Source organism: Astyanax mexicanus, chromosome 17, assembly GCF_023375975.1.
Source record: "Astyanax mexicanus isolate ESR-SI-001 chromosome 17, AstMex3_surface, whole genome shotgun sequence".
Lineage (NCBI taxonomy): Eukaryota > Metazoa > Chordata > Actinopteri > Characiformes > Acestrorhamphidae > Astyanax > Astyanax mexicanus.
The window spans coordinates 18,610,197-18,628,342 of record NC_064424.1 but is presented as its reverse complement, the minus strand read 5'-3'; the positions used below and the strand labels follow the sequence as shown (position 1 = coordinate 18,628,342).

Here is an 18,146-nt window from a genome sequence, read left to right as displayed (position 1 = left end):
AGGTCAATATAATGTTCTCTTTTTGTATACTTCAGAATTTAATACATTTGCTATTTGAGTTTAGAAACAATATGCTCATAAACATACTTTTATTGTTAACATTGTTTTCATGCCTTATATCTAGATTGTATTAAATCCCATACATCTGACACAGAGGCAAACTATGTTCCGACTCAGGATAACTGTTAAAAGAAAGTTAAAAGAAAGACACTTTATTTTAAACATTTTACATGTGCACTATCAAACATCAAAAGTACTGTGTACAAAAATTATTACTTGAAGTTAGCTATAGAGTGTACAGGGCCACCTCAAATAATTGTAATATCTTTGAAAAGTTACTTTATTTTAGTAATTTGGTTAAAAATGTGAAACTCATTATATAGATGTATTAAACACAGTGATCTATTTTAAGCATTTATTTATTTTATTGTTGATGATTATGAAGCTTACAGCCAATGAAAACCCAAAAATCAGTGCATCAGAAAATTAGAATATTATTTAAAACCAATTGGTACTTTCTGCAGTGTGGGCAGTGTGCCAAGTCCTGCTGGAAAATGAAATCTTCATCTTCATAAAAGCTGTCAGCAGAGGGAAGCATGAAGTGTTGTAATATTTTGTGGGAAAACAAAACTGCACTGACTTTAGACTTGATAATAAAACACAGTTTATCAACACCAGCAGATGACAGACATGTCTCTCCAAACCATCACTGATTGTGGAAACTTCACACTAGACCTCATGCAGTTTGGACTGTGTGTCTCTCCACTCTTCCTCCAGACTCCTCTCCCTTGATTTCCAAATAAAATGTAAAATTTACTGATGATCAGTGATGGTTGGAGAGACATGTCTGTCATCTGCTGGTGTTGATCCACTGTGTTTTATTATCAAGTCTAAAGTCGGTGCAGTTTTGTTTCCCCCCAAAATCTTACAGCACTTCATGCTTCTTCCCTCTGCTGACAACTTTTATGGAGATGCAGATTTCATTTTCCAGCAGGACTTGGCACAGTTCCCACACTGCAGAAAGTACCAATTGGTCTTATATAATATTCTAATTTTCTGATTCACTGATTTTTAGGTTTTCATTTCACACGCTTAAAATATAGATCACTTTGTGTGTAATATATCTTTATAATATACGAGTTTCACATTTTTAACTGAATTACTGAAATAGTAACTTTGTGAGATGGCCCTGTACATTGCAGTCTAAGGTTTACGATGCAGCAAGTTTTTCACTTGCAATAAAGACTAGTATTCGGTTACTGTGGAGCTGGTATCAGAATTAAGAGGAAAAACTGCATGGACATTTTACCAACTTTTCTCTAAAAGACAAGAAGGCACTTGAGTGTGTTCTTGACAGTACAGAAGAAGTTCTGATGGATCTTCATGATTGACTGTTCACACGATCGCCACCTAGAAAAAAATATATACATTTATTTATCACAAAGAAATTCAACAATAACAAGATTTATGACTTATTTGGGGAAAAATCATAGTAAATAAATATAGATTACTACAAAATCACAGTTTTAAACAAAATACACAGATTTTACAACTAACAGAGTAAATGTACCCTGAATATCAGGACCAGTACAAAGAGTAACACAGGCTATTGAGGAATATGAATAAAGTTATTAGCACTATAGAGTGCATGAACATGAAAACGATATAAGATACATATCCTGCACATGAAATACCCACCAGACCAACCAGGTATTTGGATACCAGATATATATAAATCAGTTTAAACTGCACTGACATGAAATACCCGCCACAACATCCAGGTATTTGGACACCAGATATATATAAATCAGATTAAACTAAACTAACATGAAATACCCGCCACAACATCCAGGTATTTGGATACCAGATATATATATAAATCAGATTAAACTATACTAACATGAAATACCCGCCACAACATCCAGGTATTTGGATACCAGATATATATAAATCAGATTAAACTGCACTGACATGAAATACCCGCCAGACCAACCAGGTATTTGGATACCAGATATATATGAATCAGATTAAACTAAACTAACATGAAATACCCGCCACAACATCCAGGTATTTGGACACCAGATATATATAAATCAGATTAAACTGCACTGACATGAAATACCCGCCAGACCAACCAGGTATTTGGATACCAGATATATATGAATCAGATTAAACTAAACTAACATGAAATACCTGCCAGACCAACCAGGTATTTGGATACCAGATATATATGAATCAGATTAAACTAAACTAACATGAAATACCCGCCAGACCAACCAGGTATTTGGATACCAGATATATATAAAACAGGTTAAACTGCATTGACATGAAATACCCGCCACAACGTCCAGGTATTTGGATACCAGATATATATAAATCAGATTAAACTAAACTGACATGAAATACCCGCCAGACCAACCAGGTATTTGGATACCAGATATATATGAATCAGATTAAACTAAACTAACATGAAATACCTGCCAGACCAACCAGGTATTTGGATACCAGATATATATGAATCAGATTAAACTAAACTAACATGAAATACCCGCCAGACCAACCAGGTATTTGGATACCAGATAAAACAGGTTAAACTGCATTGACATGAAATACCCGCCACAACGTCCAGGTATTTGGATACCAGATATATATAAATCAGATTAAACTAAACTGACATGAAATACCCGCCAGACCAACCAGGTATTTGGATACCAGATATATATGAATCAGATTAAACTAAACTAACATGAAATACCTGCCAGACCATCCAGGTATTTGGATACCAGATATATATAAATCAGATTAAACTACACTGACATGAAATACCCGCCAGACCATCCAGGTATTTGGATACCAGATATATATAAATCAGATTAAACTACACTGACATGAAATACCCCCCAGACCATCCAGGTATTTGGATACCAGATATATATAAATCAGATTGAACTAAACTAACATGAAATACCTGCCAGACCAACCAGGTATTTGGATACCAGATATATATAAATCAGATTAAACTATACTAACATGAAATACCCGCCAGACCATCCAGGTATTTGGACACCAGATATATATAAATCAGATTAAACTAAACTAACATGAAATACCCGCCAGACCATCCAGGTATTTGGATACCAGATATATATAAATCAGATTAAACTATACTAACATGAAATACCCGCCAGACCATCCAGGTATTTGGATACCAGATATATATAAAACAGTTTAAACTGCACTGACATGAAATACCCGCCAGACCAACCAGGTATTTGGATACCAGATATATATAAATCAGATTGAACTAAACTAACATGAAATACCTGCCAGACCAACCAGGTATTTGGATACCAGATATATATAAATCAGATTGAACTAAACTAACGTGAAATACCCGCCACAACATCCAGGTATTTGGATACCAGATATATATAAATCAGTTTAAACTGCACTGACATGAAATACCCGCCAGACCAACCAGGTATTTGGATACCAGATATATATAAATCAGATTGAACTAAACTAACATGAAATACCTGCCAGACCAACCAGGTATTTGGATACCAGATATATATAAATCAGATTGAACTAAACTAACATGAAATCCCCCCAGACCAACCAGGTATGTAAGCAAGATACTAAACAGATATGGTCACCTCAATCGAACTAAATTAGGTGTAATTTAAGATTCAGATGCCCCAACACTGCTGTACATTCAATAATATTGTTCAGCAAAGCTAACTTTGGGGCGTTTTGGAGCTTTACATTGATAAATAAATGGAATTGAGCCTCAGATATTACACAGCACCATAAATAAACACTGTTCTTCCTAGATTTTAATAATTGTATTCGTTACGTGCATTTTTTATTTCACAAACAATGTGTTTTAAAGCTTATACTGTACCTTTCTTGCTCCAGCGGTTTCTTTTTTCGGCAGCAGATTCACACCGGCCTTTTGAATTGTGCGGGTTCCTCTCTGCGCATGCTCCTTGACCCTATTCAAGTCCCTCCCCTTACGACAACAGCCTTCCCACAACTCCGCCCCCAAAAATACGTCATGCACGAAACCCCTGGTTTTTAGTGAGAGCCGGTGTGGAGAGCAGTGCAGAGTCGTGCTGAAGTGCTGAACTTCAATTTTCCCTGTTTTTAGCTTTTAGCGAGCGATTTCTCCGAGAATGGACGACCCCGTGAGCGAGTACACGGCCCGGCTCCTGCAGCAGGTAAGCTTTACCGGAGTCTGGCGAGCGGAAATGATACATAAAGCTTGAAATATATATTTATCCAGCGGTTCCTCATGTCTCTTAGTGTAGCTTAGCGTTAGCTTAGCATGTGGGAGCTGCTGATGTAACAGTTAGCAAACTAACTCAGCTGATGAAACTCATAAAACCAGTAGAGCGCATTATTAACCCAGTCAGGTCAGGTCAGGTTAGGTTATATACTCTAATATTATTACCCTGTTAGCTTATATGTACAAGGGAAATTCGCTTTATGATTAAGAGTTAAAATGTACCTATGTCTGTTAAAGGATAAAGATGTAACTGTTAATATCTTATTTCTTCATATTCATATTTCTTGTTAGTTAACGCTAGCTAACTTGTTAACTACTTAACCTAAGCTATCTTAGCCTAAATTATTATTTGCAGAGGAAAACATTGTGTCTGGTTTATTTTTAAATAACAAAGTTCATATTCATAAAGTTTTAAGAGTTCAGAAATCAATATTTGGTGGAATAACCCTGGTTTTTAAATCACAGTTTCATGCATCTTGGCATGTTCTCCTCCACCAGTCTTACACACTGCTTTTGTATTTGAAACTTCCTGGGGCAAAAATTCAAGCAGTTCAGCTTGGTTTGATGGCTTGTGATCATCCATCTTCCTCTTGATTATATTCCAGAGGTTTGTAGGTTAGAGTGTGTATATGGATAAAATAAGAGACCACTTAAAAATGGTGAATGATGTGTATATATGTGTATATATAGTGTAATAGCTTAAATAACCCTAGATTGGGGCTAAACATTTATGCAGATGTGTGAATAATGAACAGAAATGGCTGATATTTGGTGCCACCACGTTAAGTTTGGCTGTTATGTTGATAAAAGACTTTATCTTTTCCATCTCGCCTGACAGGAAAAGGAGATCAAGCTCCTCTCAGCCGAGATAGAGCGGCTAAAGGACCCACAGAGCCTGGACTTTTCTTCCACAGGCCTTGATGAGCTGAGGGAGGAGAACACCAGGCTAAAGTACCGTCTCAACATCCTAAAGAAGGTGAGGGCAAACTGGTCAACATGACATGAGTGTTTTGTCCTTGTATTTTTTTTTATTTTTTTTGGTAACTTATTTTAGTGTATCTGACAGCAACAGGGGAATAACAGCATATAATTAACAGGGGGATTTAATAGAATAATATAGCTGCTCTAAAAAGACGAAAGAAGCAATGGTGTAAACATCAACAGTGCAAAATGTTTGGTCAGTTCCTTTATTGCCAGAGTTTATTTTTTTGTCATGTCCATATGGCAGTGTTGGTGTTGTGCGGATTGAGTTGGCTACACTGCCTCTCAATTTTCAGTGTTATTTCCTCTTCTTTACACCTGTAGCCATCAGCTTTCAGAAAATGTGCACAAATATGGACAAAATGAATAGGCTCTATCCTAGGCTTATAAATGAGCCAGAATCTGCACTCTACAGACAGCTGGCACAGGCTTATCCAGACAGAATCCAATCTAAAGTTGCACAGAAGCCTTGATCTTGGCTTTGATTTTAGCTCAGTGTTAAACTTTTGGCTGTAAGAGCATTTGCTGATTTGCTTGAGAAATAGCAGTAAGAATGATTGTAGTGATTGTAAGGGGAAGCTGCACGCCCACTGTAGGCCTAATCAGATTGAATTAGTTTATCAGCGGGATGTCTGTAATAAAAAATGAACACACATTTGAAAAAACCCACCCAGGGGACAATTAAATAACCAAATATGTGTCATATAATTGCATTGTCACATGCATGCAAGTGGTTTAATTGACGCTGCCTGTTTTTGTTTTGGGGTGGGGTAAAGGAAAGTTCCAGCAATTTACTTTCATTTTCTATTCTGTAAGTTTTCATTTTGATTTAGAACGTGTTTAATGTTTATTGAAGGATATTAGATATGTGCGTTTGGAATACAGCTGGTATCAGTGGTCAAAAACATTCCTTTTCCAACAAAAGGTGTTAAAGGTTTAGAAAAACACAAAGGACCTCCTTTTACCTGGAAGTAACATCCATTTTTGGGCTGAAACTAATGATTATTTTGGTAGCTGCATAATCTGCCAATAAGTTGAGTAGTCAGCAATTATTCTTGTGGTGACTTCCTTCTCTGCTTCCTGTGAGCATGATTCCGGTTCTAGTGCATATTTAACTTTAGGTACTCAAGTCCGCACATCCATCAATATCATCCTGTTGCCCTACATACAGTAAAAACATAGTCAAAAGTTCGGACACACCTTCTCATTTAGTGTTTTTCTTTATTTTTTATTAAAAGAAATTCTACAGTGTGGATTAATATTGAAGTCATGAAAACAATTAAGGGTCACTTTTAATTTATTACTATTACATAGTAAACATTAAACAAGAAAGTGTTTGTCCTCCGCAATCTGCTGATCAAAGGCTGATTAACTGAGATGGTGATTTGAGGTGATTTTGGATGAGCTTGAGCTTCACAACGTGAAGAAAAAGCACCAGCTATTGTTCAGCACCTCCAGGAACTCCTTCCTTCAAGACGATGAGAAAACTATTTTAGGTGACTCTCCCTCATGAAGACGATTGGATTAAAATACCAAAAATAGAATCTGAAGTATAAACCAAATTCTATTCTATTTTGGTTTACAAAATAATTCAAAATAGCTTAAAAAAATAGAAAGAAAATAGATTGAATGAGAAGAGTTACATCTAGACTTTTGACAGGCACTGTTGTTTCCATAGAAAGTACAAAAAAATTACCCATAATTGAATGATAGCTGTCCACCCATAAGTATTTTATTCGGATGTAACCAAGTTACAGTGTCACAATGTTGAATTTTGTTTTTGCCACTCTTTGATCTTGTTGTTTTAGGGGATTTTAAATACTGTATGTTTAACATTTGTACCTTGTCTGGTTGCTTTTTTTTTATTTTTTTTTTTTATATAGAGCCTGCAGGAAGAGCGGAGCTCCAACAGCAAGAGCATGACCAACATCAACCAGCGACTCCAGGAGATCTTTGGGGATGCCATCAGTGTCGCCTACCCTGATCTGGAAGACCCACCACTAGCTGTCACTCCCAACCAGCAGGCCAAGTTTGGGGATTACCAGTGCAACAGTGCCATGGCAATGGCTCAGGTCAGTCACCTGCACCACCACCAGTGCATTCAGTTCACACCACAACTGCATTTATCATTTGTTTCTAAGTTACTGGTACATTCCATTTTCTGTCTGATTTTGCTTTAAGTTGTCCTGTTAGTAGTGTCTTTACTTGCTTTTATCCGGTATTTTTTGTCTTGCTCTGTCAATCCAGCATTGTCCTAATGTTTTTTTTTTTTTGCAACCTAGGCTTTTATTTCTCCATTTTGAAACTTAATAATGACACAGTTTAGGCTACATTCACACAACATGTAGAAGTAGCCATATGTGTATTTATTTTATGTGTCTGTGACCTGATTTGACTTTCATCAGATGTTTTCCTGAAGTACAGTTTGCATGTCTATACCTTACATTCCAAAGAGCATTGCTTCATTGAAGTTTCGGTTTCGTTTTTTTTGACAGTATCACAGATGCTCTCAAGAAGTTACAGTGACTGACATCTGTGTTTATCACTCAGAATGTGTTTACATTTGCTGTAAAAAATGAGTGTTATTTAGTTTGTGTCCTTGTTTAAATGGCCAAGTTTAGCCATTTCATCCAAACATGGAGCAGTTGCAATGTACCTTCTATTTGTTTTATAAAAAAAAGATGTCACCACAAATATTTATGGGTGTGTTAACTGGTATGAAAGTAATTGAGTCATTATTCTGCCACTTGAATCCTTCAAATGCTGCTGTCGTCTATTTTCTCCTTGACTTAAAAGTCCCACGAATTCCAATTCAGAATTGAATGTTCAGAATATATATCAGATTTTTGCACCACATATTAAAGGGGGGCAAATTGGAATTAAAAAATGTAATAATTTGTATGTTTGTGTTGTTCACACTTGTTGCTTCAAAAATGACACATCTCTATCACAAATTACTAATTATTTTTATCTGCTCTGTAACATAGAATAATTACAAATTGTAAGCCTTAGAGTAATAAACAACATTAAGTAACATTTTATAGGTCTTTCTCTTTTTAGATGATGAAGTCTAAGGGACAGAAGGTTAACCCTAGAGAGATAGCAGAGAAGATTGTCCAAAACATTCCTGACAACGAGTTGATTGAGAAAACAGACATTGCTGGACCAGGTTTGTAAATCACTTCTATTTATAAATATAAATTATAACCCAGAGAAGGAGATTTTTCATCTGTCTTGCTGTGATAATTTTTATTTATTTTATTATTATTATTTTTTATTTTTTTCAGGATTTATTAATGTTCACCTCAAGAAGACATTTGTGTCGAAGCTTCTCACAAACATGCTTATGAATGGAGTGCAGCCTCCAACCTTAGATAAGAAAAAGAGGGTATGACAGTTCTTTAACTTTATCTGAAAAAAACAGTTTTAGTATTTTTTTATGAAAGCACTCTCCTATTATCTGCTACAGATAAAGTTACATATATTTTTCTATCTTTTTTTTAAGGTAATAGTTGATTTCTCCTCTCCAAACATTGCGAAGGAGATGCATGTGGGTCACTTGCGATCTACCATCATAGGAGACAGCATGTGCCGCCTCTTTGAGTTCCTCGGTCATGATGTCTTGAGGTGAGTCCGTGGTAATGTAGTCTACTCTAAATTATCCCTTATAATAGGCAGTCCTTGTTGGACTTGATTTATACAGAACTGTGATGAGTCAGTATGTTCAGTATGATCCTGTACAACAACAAGAGTTGAACTTACAGGTTGCTCAGCTTGTGCAGGCAAAGTAATTGATGTGCAGATCAAAGATCATAAATGTCAACACTAGGTGCGTACCAGTTCATCCGGTATACTGGAGGGGAAATTAAAACCGGTATGATTTTTTTCACTCAGAAAAGAGACAAATGAAAGTGTGCAATCGAACCACAGCTCGAAGAAAAGTACCTCTCGTCCTCTAGACAATTACAGAATCATTTATTCATCACGAGAAATTTACATTACATTACATTACATTGCATTTGGCAGACGCTTTTGTTCAAAGCGACTTACAATAGTGAAGTACAAAATTACTAAAAATTAAAGATAAAAACATATTGAGATATAGGGCCTATAGGAGGTCAAAGGGTAAAAATGGGATAGAGGAGTGAAGTAGGGGAAGAAGGAAATGAGTTTAGAAGTAGTTAGTTTGTTAGAGGTGTTAAGAGAGTAAGTGCTCTTTGAAGAGCTCCCTAACTTCCTAAAACTCCAGATACAAGGTGCAAATAAACTTCAAGAGCATTAACTATAGCCCTTGTAAATAATAATAAAAAAATAATACTGTAGCTGGAAGGATAATTTTAATGCAAACTAAATTGATTGTAGTTGTTAACTGTTGAAAAAAGGGAATTATGGCTGATTTTAATACTGTAATGCCTCAAATGGCTTTAATAATAACATATTGTAAATTGATATTAAACTTGTGTCCTGCTTGTGCAATAGAGCTTTTGGGAATATAATTTCTTAAAATGCTTACATTTTTAGTATTTTAGGTCCATTTATAGTGTTTTCTAAAGCTATTTAAAAAGGAAGCTGTGTTAAAGTTTTTGGCGTATTTGTTTTTATAGTCTATTTTTTGCTATTTTTTTTTTTCTTCACCTTTTTTTTGCTAATGCAGTCTGATTTCTTCATATATTGAGTTATTGTGTGGGACAAAGTAAACCCAATACTAATAAAAACCTTATTTTAAAGCCTTAGTGTTTTATATTATATGTACACCTAACAGCACAGTAAGTCACAGACCTATATTTAAGACCAGGCATGCAAAAAAATAAAATAAAATAAAAATACCACGATATACTATGAAATTGTCAGAATCTTGAAAAATACAGTGATATACCACCCAGTACTAATTTGTTGTGACATATCTTATCTCCAAGTTCTTTCCAATACACAGCTTTAATCTACATCAGTTTACAAGTACCTAATTTAAAAGACTGTATCAATGCTTCATGTACAAAATTTTCTGTGACTTTTTTTCTGTGATTTATCTTCTGTTAAACTTATTTGCCCTGGATTTAAAACAATTTCCTCCATCAGGTTGAACCATGTCGGAGACTGGGGAACGCAGTTCGGAATGCTCATCGCTCACTTGCAGGACAAGTTCCCAGATTATCTGAGTATTTCCCCACCAATCTCAGATCTTCAGGCTTTTTACAAAGTAAGATCCCTTAATTTAGCTTATTATAAAGATGCTTTGATGAAGGGAGTGTGATTACATCTTAAAAGTGCTGTTCTGATGATACACTAAAAGTGGAATTAGAACATCAGTAATGTTTGATTATTCTTTTCTTTTCTGTATTTTTTTTTTTTGTATATAAAACAGCCAGTTTTTATTTTTTATAGACATAGAACCCCTATGGTATGTTTATACTGGGCAAATGAACAGCAATTGTTTAAGAGATTTAAAATTGTTTTTCTTTAGATAATGGTGTGACGTTTACTCAAGTTGGCAGATTGAAAGAGGCTTAAATTCTTTGTGTACGCATTATTGAGAGAAATGATTTTAAGACCATTAAATGCCACTGACATAATGATAATACTGTAGCATGTTTGGGAAATATGTACCACACACTGTGTGTATGGAGTCACAGTTATTGAAGTATGACTGGCTAAAATATTCTTCACTGTTACATATGTGAGCAAACATACAAATAAACACATTAGATGCTATTATAGTTATCAAATATTATTGATGTTATGTCCATTTTATTGTACGATAAGTCGTACAATATTGTAACTATCATGAAAGGCCTAGGCTTACAGTTTAAGAACATTCTTTTTCAGACAATTTTTAGCTATAATAATCAACATAAACACAATTCTGTGTTATTAAATACAATTTATTTATATTGCACATTTAAATGTGTCTCAAAGTGATGCGCTTCAATTAAAAGGCTATTTTATCTGTTGAAATATGTTTAATGCTTAAAAAAGTAAATTGTTCTTTCTCCTCTTTTTTCTCAGGAGTCTAAGAAGCGCTTCGATGATGACCAAGAGTTTAAGAAGAGGGCCTATCAGTGTGTGGTCCGGCTGCAGAGCAAAGAGCCAGATTTCATCAAGGCCTGGAACCTCATTTGTGACGTGTCCAGGAAAGGTATGCCTGTGTAATCCATACGTACTGGTATTTAGGTATCTTAGATTGTCAAATAATTGTAATTTAAAGAAAGACATGGCATCTGCTGGTTTTGGACCACTGTGTTATATCAAGTCCAAAGTCAGGCCAGTGTTATGAAATAAAAATTATGACACCAAGCTTAACTGCTTGAATGTTTGCACTAGGTGTGGCATAAAGTTATCCAAAAGCAGTGTGTAAGACTGGTGGAGGAGAACATGCCAAGATGCATAAAAACTGATTAAAAAACAGGGTTATTCCACCAAATATTGATGTCTGAACTCTTAAAACTTTATGAACATGAATTTGTTTTCTTTGCATTATTTAAGGTCTGAAAGCTCTGCATTTTTTTTGTTATTTCAGCCATTTCTCATTTTCTGCAAATAAATGCTCAAAAAATACTATTTTTATTTGACATTTGGGAGAAATGTTGTCTGTAGTTTATAGAATAAAACAACAATGTTTATTTCACTAAAAAATATACCTATAAATATCAAAATCAGAGAAACTGATTCTGAAACTGAAGCGGTCTCTTTTTTTTCCAGAGCTGTATATGTCTCAAAATACAGTTTATAAGCATGCAGCACCACTAGGGGTCAGAGTTGCACTTTAGCTGAGATTTTAAACAAGTGTCTTTTTTTTTTTTGGAAATCTGTGATGATTTGAAGCTGTCCTGTAGAGGTGTGCCAAAAAATCGATTCACATAAGAATCTTGATTCTCATTTACTACGATTCAGAATCGATTTAAAATGTCCCAAAATCGATTCTGAGGGGCGGGTTTTGGACTGATTTTGGGCTGGGTATTTTTGTTGGACCTGGCAACCCGCTTGTCCCTTCAAACCGAGGTCTTCCAGACCCACACAGAGCGTAGTAGGTGTTTGAGAATCACCGGTAAGATGGCAGAACAAGCACTATATTACCTTAGATTAACGTGTAGTTTTAATGTTTTATGGCAGAATGCTTCATAACAAGCATAAAAAAGATCGCTAGTAGTTAGTTTCAGTAACTGTTAGCTAGCTAACAAGCTAACTTTCCAGTTCCACCTTAAATAACGCTACAGGTGGCTGCGGGCTGCAGCATTTAAGGCGGAACGGAAAAATAACAATAAGCTAATCAGAGCTCATTTCAGCTCCTCATCACAGAGGAATTAAGGAATGGACAATATGAATTAATTTCTCCACCTCCTGCTCCCTTTCTGAAGAAATACAACGACCTTAAATTAACTAGTTAATCAGCAGCTGCTCCTGAACTTTAGCGCTCCACTGCTATCATCACATCAGCCCAGCAGCGTCACCTACACACCACCGCTAGTAGCCTGGTAATAAAGCAGTGTTATTTATTATTTATTTATTGTTCATTAACGTCATTGTGATATCCCAGTGATTCCTCTGTCACTGAGGACCCACATTCCTGCACATTTTATTGTTTTTGTAACACATTACTTGCTCCAGGACCAGTGTATATTATGGAGGGTTTTTTTTTCAATAAGATTCATAAGCCAGAAGCAGAAATATTTATAATTCAAATCGTTTTGAATCAAAAATCGATTTTGAATCGAATCGTGGCCCCCAAAATCGGAATCGAATCGAATCGTGAGATAGTAATCGATTCCCACCCCTACTGTCCTGATTCACGACCCGAGCCATGTTTAGCTGAATGGTGTTCCTAATATTCGGAGACACCTAATAGCTTCGTGGTAGCATTTACCACCTGCCTCATGCACTATATCTTGATTACATCACACGCTACTGGCAGATTGAAAGAGGCTTCATTTATTTACCTGTGGCGGGTAAATAAATAGAGAGAAATTTGTTATTTAGTCACCAGTTCTCAGGACTCTGCAGTTTTTTTTTTCTCTTTATGAGGTAAAAAAGCTGAGGTAAAGCAGCTAGCAGCTTTAAAGCCCATTTTGTGCAGAGCTTCGGTGCATTAGGGTTGAAAATAATTACAGAGGGCTTAAAAAGCAGCTCAGAAGCTTAACTAACTGCAAGGCTCTGGTTTTATTCCAGCAGAAAGGTAAGAAAGGCCTTGTTGTTGGCCTTGCTGCCTACGTGGTTTTCCAGACCGATGTGCGCGCTTGTCCACATGGTCAAGTGGTAGCTGCATGAGCGGTGTGTTTACACCAATTCTCCACGTTCGTTCTTTGTGGCTATCTTGGGGATACAGCCTGTGTGTGTAGGCTATAGGCTAAAGTGCATTAGCTTTTTTGAAGTCCTGTTGCCTGAGGCAGAGAAGCTCACAAGCAGCAGCGGTAGCTAATGTCCGTACTTTGCTGCGTAGTTTAGTTCATGTAACTTCTCTGCTGTATGTTAAGGTGCTGCTTTTTGAAGGGATAGAGAACATTTGAATGATTTGTTTCTAAAATACAGGTGCATTTTTATTCATATATTTCTTTTATTGTTGATGATTATGGCTTACAGCCAATAAAAACCCAAAAATCTGCGTTTTAGAAAATTAGAATATTATTTAAGTCCAATTGGTACTTTTGACAGTGAGGCCAATATGCAAAATCCTGCTGGAAAATGAAATCTGCATCTCCATTAAAGGTGTCAGCAGCAGAGAGAAGCATGAAGTGCTGTAAGATTTTCCAGGAAAACACTGCACTGATTTTGGACTTGATATTATAACACAGTGGATCAACACTAGCAGATGGCATGTCTCGCCAAACAATCACTGATCATCAGTAAATTTTACATTTCATTTGGAATTCAAGAGAGCAGAGTCTGGAGGAAGAATGGAGAGACACACATTCCAAACTGCTTGAGGTCTAGTGTGAAGTTTCCACCAATCAGTGATGGTTTGGAGAGACATGTCTGTCATCTGCTGGTGTTGATCCACTGTGTTTTATATCAAGTCTAAAGACTTAAAATAGATCACTGTGTGTGTATTGCACTTATATAGTATATATGAGTTTCACTTTTTGAACTGAGTTACTGAAATAAAGTTACATTTTTAAATATTAAATATTTAAGTATTCTATTTTTTTAGATGCACCTATGCATATAATTCTATTTTCATAATGGTTTGTTTTTCTGTGAAGAGTTCCAGAATTATTCAGTTTACCAGTGCCCAGCAACAACTCTGAAACCATGGACATGCTTCATAAAACAAGGTGCTAGAGAGATAGTGAGGTTATTAAGACATAGCATTGCAGTCTCATTGTCCTATCTTGTCCATGTCCTCTGTTGTTAAATTTTATAATTCACACAGAGCCTTTCCCAGCCAGCATCAGGTGGAAGGCAGTATACACCCTGGACAGGCCGCCAATACATGCTGTAATATAATTCTACAATAATTAAGAACTATAATTTACAGTTTTTTTTGCGTAGGAATTAGAGCTGTAAGATAAATCATATTTCTATCGTAATAGTGATGAGTTTTAAAAATAATTACATAGAGTAGCAATGTGAATAATGGAAACTCAAAGTGTGCATCAACAGAGGGAGCTCTTCATGCTGCAAACTGAGATCACGTGACCTAACAAGGCTGGAGGTAGAGTGAGGTACAGTGCTACAGTAAAAACACAGAAAGCAAAACTTATTCATTTCCTGGGCAAAATGAGTGCAGTCAAGCGATGTGAGGAGTTAGAATCTAATTTAGGATCTTTATTTATTGTGCATTGATTACATCGATACCAGGGTATCCAACAGTGTTCTCAAACACTAATTTATTTATAATTTGATCTTTTTTTTTTTTTTTTTCCCTCCCCAATTTACACGGCAAATACCCAACCCACTCATTAGGACCACCCCTGTCACTAGTGATGCCCCAACACAAAAGGAGGGTGAAGACTAGCACAATGCCTCCTCCGATACATGTGAAGTCAGCCACTGCCTCTTTTTGAACTGCTGCTGATGCAGCATTGCCGAGTAGCATCACAGCACATTTGGAAGAAAGTGCAGCGACTCGGTACTGATACACCAGCTCACAGATGCCTCAGGCTGAGCGTCATCACCCTGTGCAGTAATGCGAGGAGAGAGTGCCATCTACCCACCCAGAAAAGGCAAGGCCAATTGTGCTCTTCCTGGCTCTCGTCGGTAGCGGATTGCAAGCTGCATGAACAGGATTCGAACCGACAATCTCCTGATCTCACCAGACCACTCGGCGCCCCATATCGCACATCCTTAGTAGGAATACTATTAGCTAAACCAACAGTGGTTGTTCCAGTCATACAAACCAACAAAAAAGAATAATAATACAATAATGAAACAGCCTTGCATGGAGTTCCAGCACTCACAGTTCGTGCACAGTATGCCCCATTACCCTGCAACCTTGTGCAACTCCCTTTCAGGCTACAACTCTAGTACTCAGCTGCGCAGACAGACAGGAGCGCTTAGCTTAGCCGAATGAATTGAAGTCAGCCCAATCAGCTGTCTGGCCTTGTCTCAGGAACAGACGAGTAGCCTCTGTAACCTTCACAGTGTTGAGCCATCCTTTTTAACTGGAGCGCCTGCAATCTCGTTTTTGAATTGGGGGAGCGCTCCCTTTAATTCCACATCACTTTAAAATTATAGACTGAGACCTTCTCCAGCTAATCCCTCTCCCTCAGCCTCCCCCCACCTCCCGCTTCAGCCTCCACGTTTAATAGAGACCTTTTCCAAAAAGTGAATCTATTCCATCCAGCGCTGCTGTAGCTTCTGAACTCTGAAGGGCACGGGCACCCCCAGGCACTGTCGCTGACTGCATCCTCTTCCTCCTCGTCTACCTCCTCCTCCTTCCCGCCCTCCTCCTCCTCTTCTTCCCTCCGTATCGAGCGCCGCTTTTCACTGCAGGTTCATATTTATCTTGATGTGAAGTGCTGGGAGTTTCTCAGTACCCTCAACACCTTAATAACCTAAACCACCTCCCGACACACACACACTTCCCTCTGAATGTAGACTTATCTAATGAAGGTCAATTAGTGTCTGTGTGTGTGTGTGTGTGTGTGTGTGTGTGTGTGTGTGCGCGCGCGCGTTTGTGTGAGTGTGCCGTCTTTTTCCTGCTGAACACGTCAAATCCGCTTTTTTTGCTAACTCGAGGCGCTTGCTTAGTTTGATTTCCCCCGAGGTGTGGCTCCTGTAATTAAACGCCCCCTTCCCTCTCTCTCTTTTTCTCTCTCTCTCCCTCTCTTTCTCTCTTGCTCTCTTTCATGGTGGTAGAGTTCCAGAGAGTGTACGACTGCTTGGGCATCCAGATCATCGAACGAGGGGAGTCCTACTACCAGGACAGGATGACTGCAGTGGTGAAGGAGTTTGAGGAGAAAGGTAAATGTGTCTCCTGTCAGGAAAAAATAAGAGACCACCTAAAAATGATGAGTTTCTTTGATTTTACCAAATTGAAAACATCTGGAAATATAATCAAGAGGAAGATGGATGATCATAAGCCATCAAACCAAACTGAACTGCTTGAATTTTTGCACCAGGAGTGTAAAGCATAAAGTTATCCAAAAGCAGTGTGTAAGACTGGTGGAGGAGAACATGCCAAGATGCATAAAAACTGTGATTAAAAACCAGGGTTATTCCACCAAATATTGATTTCTGAACTCTTCAAACTTTATGACTATGAAATTGTTTTTATTTTGCATTATTTGAGGTCTGAAAGCTCTGCATCTTTTTGTTATTTCAGTCATTTCTCATTTTCTGCAAATAAATGCTCTAAATGACAGTATTTTTATTTGGAATTTGGTAGAAATGTTGTATGTAGTTTAGAGAAAAAACAACAATGTTCATTTTACTCAAACATAAACCTATAAATAGCAAAATCAGGGAAGCTGATTCAGAAACTTAAGCGGTCTCTTAATTTTTTTTAAGAGAGCTGTATTGCATACCTTATTTATTAAAACCTGCAAGAATCAGGCCAAATCATTGTGGGTATGTGCATTAAATGGATGTAAAACCACTTTTGTGATGTTAAAGGACCCATATCATGTGGAACCAAATGATTTAGTTCCTTTTATTCCTTTTTTTGAAGCAGAAGAGCTTGATGTACTATGTATTTTATAGCCCCAGGGTATTTAAATCTTTTTATTCCCTCAGAACCCGCAGTGTAACGTAACAAAGTATATGCCCTTTTAATATGTTCCCAAAGTGTAATAAATGTCTCCTATATGTTACCAACATTGCTCTCCTCTTGATGTAAAATGGGCAGTCCTAATATTGGCTCAGGTTTACACCAGCATACCTCTCTCGCCAATCACAGTGCTAATATGGCTCTGTCTTATCTTTGAGTCTAAGCAACCTGAAGAGTCAAAGCTAAAGCTAAACCTGGAGAGCTAAAGTTCGGCCCGCAAATAGGGGGAACAGCTGTCCCAGAGGTCATCTTATATCCGTGGACCATAAGTAATTTGTAGCTCGCTACCCACATGTATTTTATGAACATAAGATTACTTTTATTTTGTTAAAGGACCCATACCATGAGGAACTAAATTCTCATCCTTTTTTGGAACTGAAGATCTTGATATGCTATATAGTGAGAAGAGGTTCTTAAAAAGGCAAATGAAAGGGTTAAGTTAGAGTTTGCATTGGGGAACTATTTTACAGCGGAGCATGAAAATATAGCATCATATCCGAAGTGAAATTAAACAATGCAGAAACACTGAGGTATACTAATGTGTAATTCACATAAAAATGTAAAGATCGGATTACATTGGAATAAGTATTGGCTGACAGTTAGCGTTAAGGTAGTGGGATCAAATTGGTGGGGGGGAAAAAAAACTTTACTTTTTTTCATAAATCTGCAATCAGAGCA

The 18,146-nt window shown here is 36.9% G+C and overlaps 1 protein-coding gene across 1 annotated transcript in view; it reads left to right on the top strand.

Moving 5' to 3' along the window:
• The first annotated feature begins 4,090 nt into the window (after window positions 1-4,090).
• rars1 (arginyl-tRNA synthetase 1) overlaps window positions 4,091-18,146 on the top strand; it is a 44,111-nt gene continuing 30,055 nt past the window's right edge. Inside the window, exons 1-9 of the mRNA XM_022676250.2 lie at window positions 4,091-4,220; window positions 5,127-5,264; window positions 7,153-7,341; window positions 8,330-8,438; window positions 8,557-8,657; window positions 8,775-8,896; window positions 10,346-10,466; window positions 11,273-11,402; window positions 16,559-16,663. Of these exons, the coding sequence (XP_022531971.2) occupies window positions 4,176-4,220; window positions 5,127-5,264; window positions 7,153-7,341; window positions 8,330-8,438; window positions 8,557-8,657; window positions 8,775-8,896; window positions 10,346-10,466; window positions 11,273-11,402; window positions 16,559-16,663 (1,060 nt within the window). The 5' untranslated portion in view covers window positions 4,091-4,175. The remainder of the gene's footprint in view (window positions 4,221-5,126; window positions 5,265-7,152; window positions 7,342-8,329; window positions 8,439-8,556; window positions 8,658-8,774; window positions 8,897-10,345; window positions 10,467-11,272; window positions 11,403-16,558; window positions 16,664-18,146) is intronic.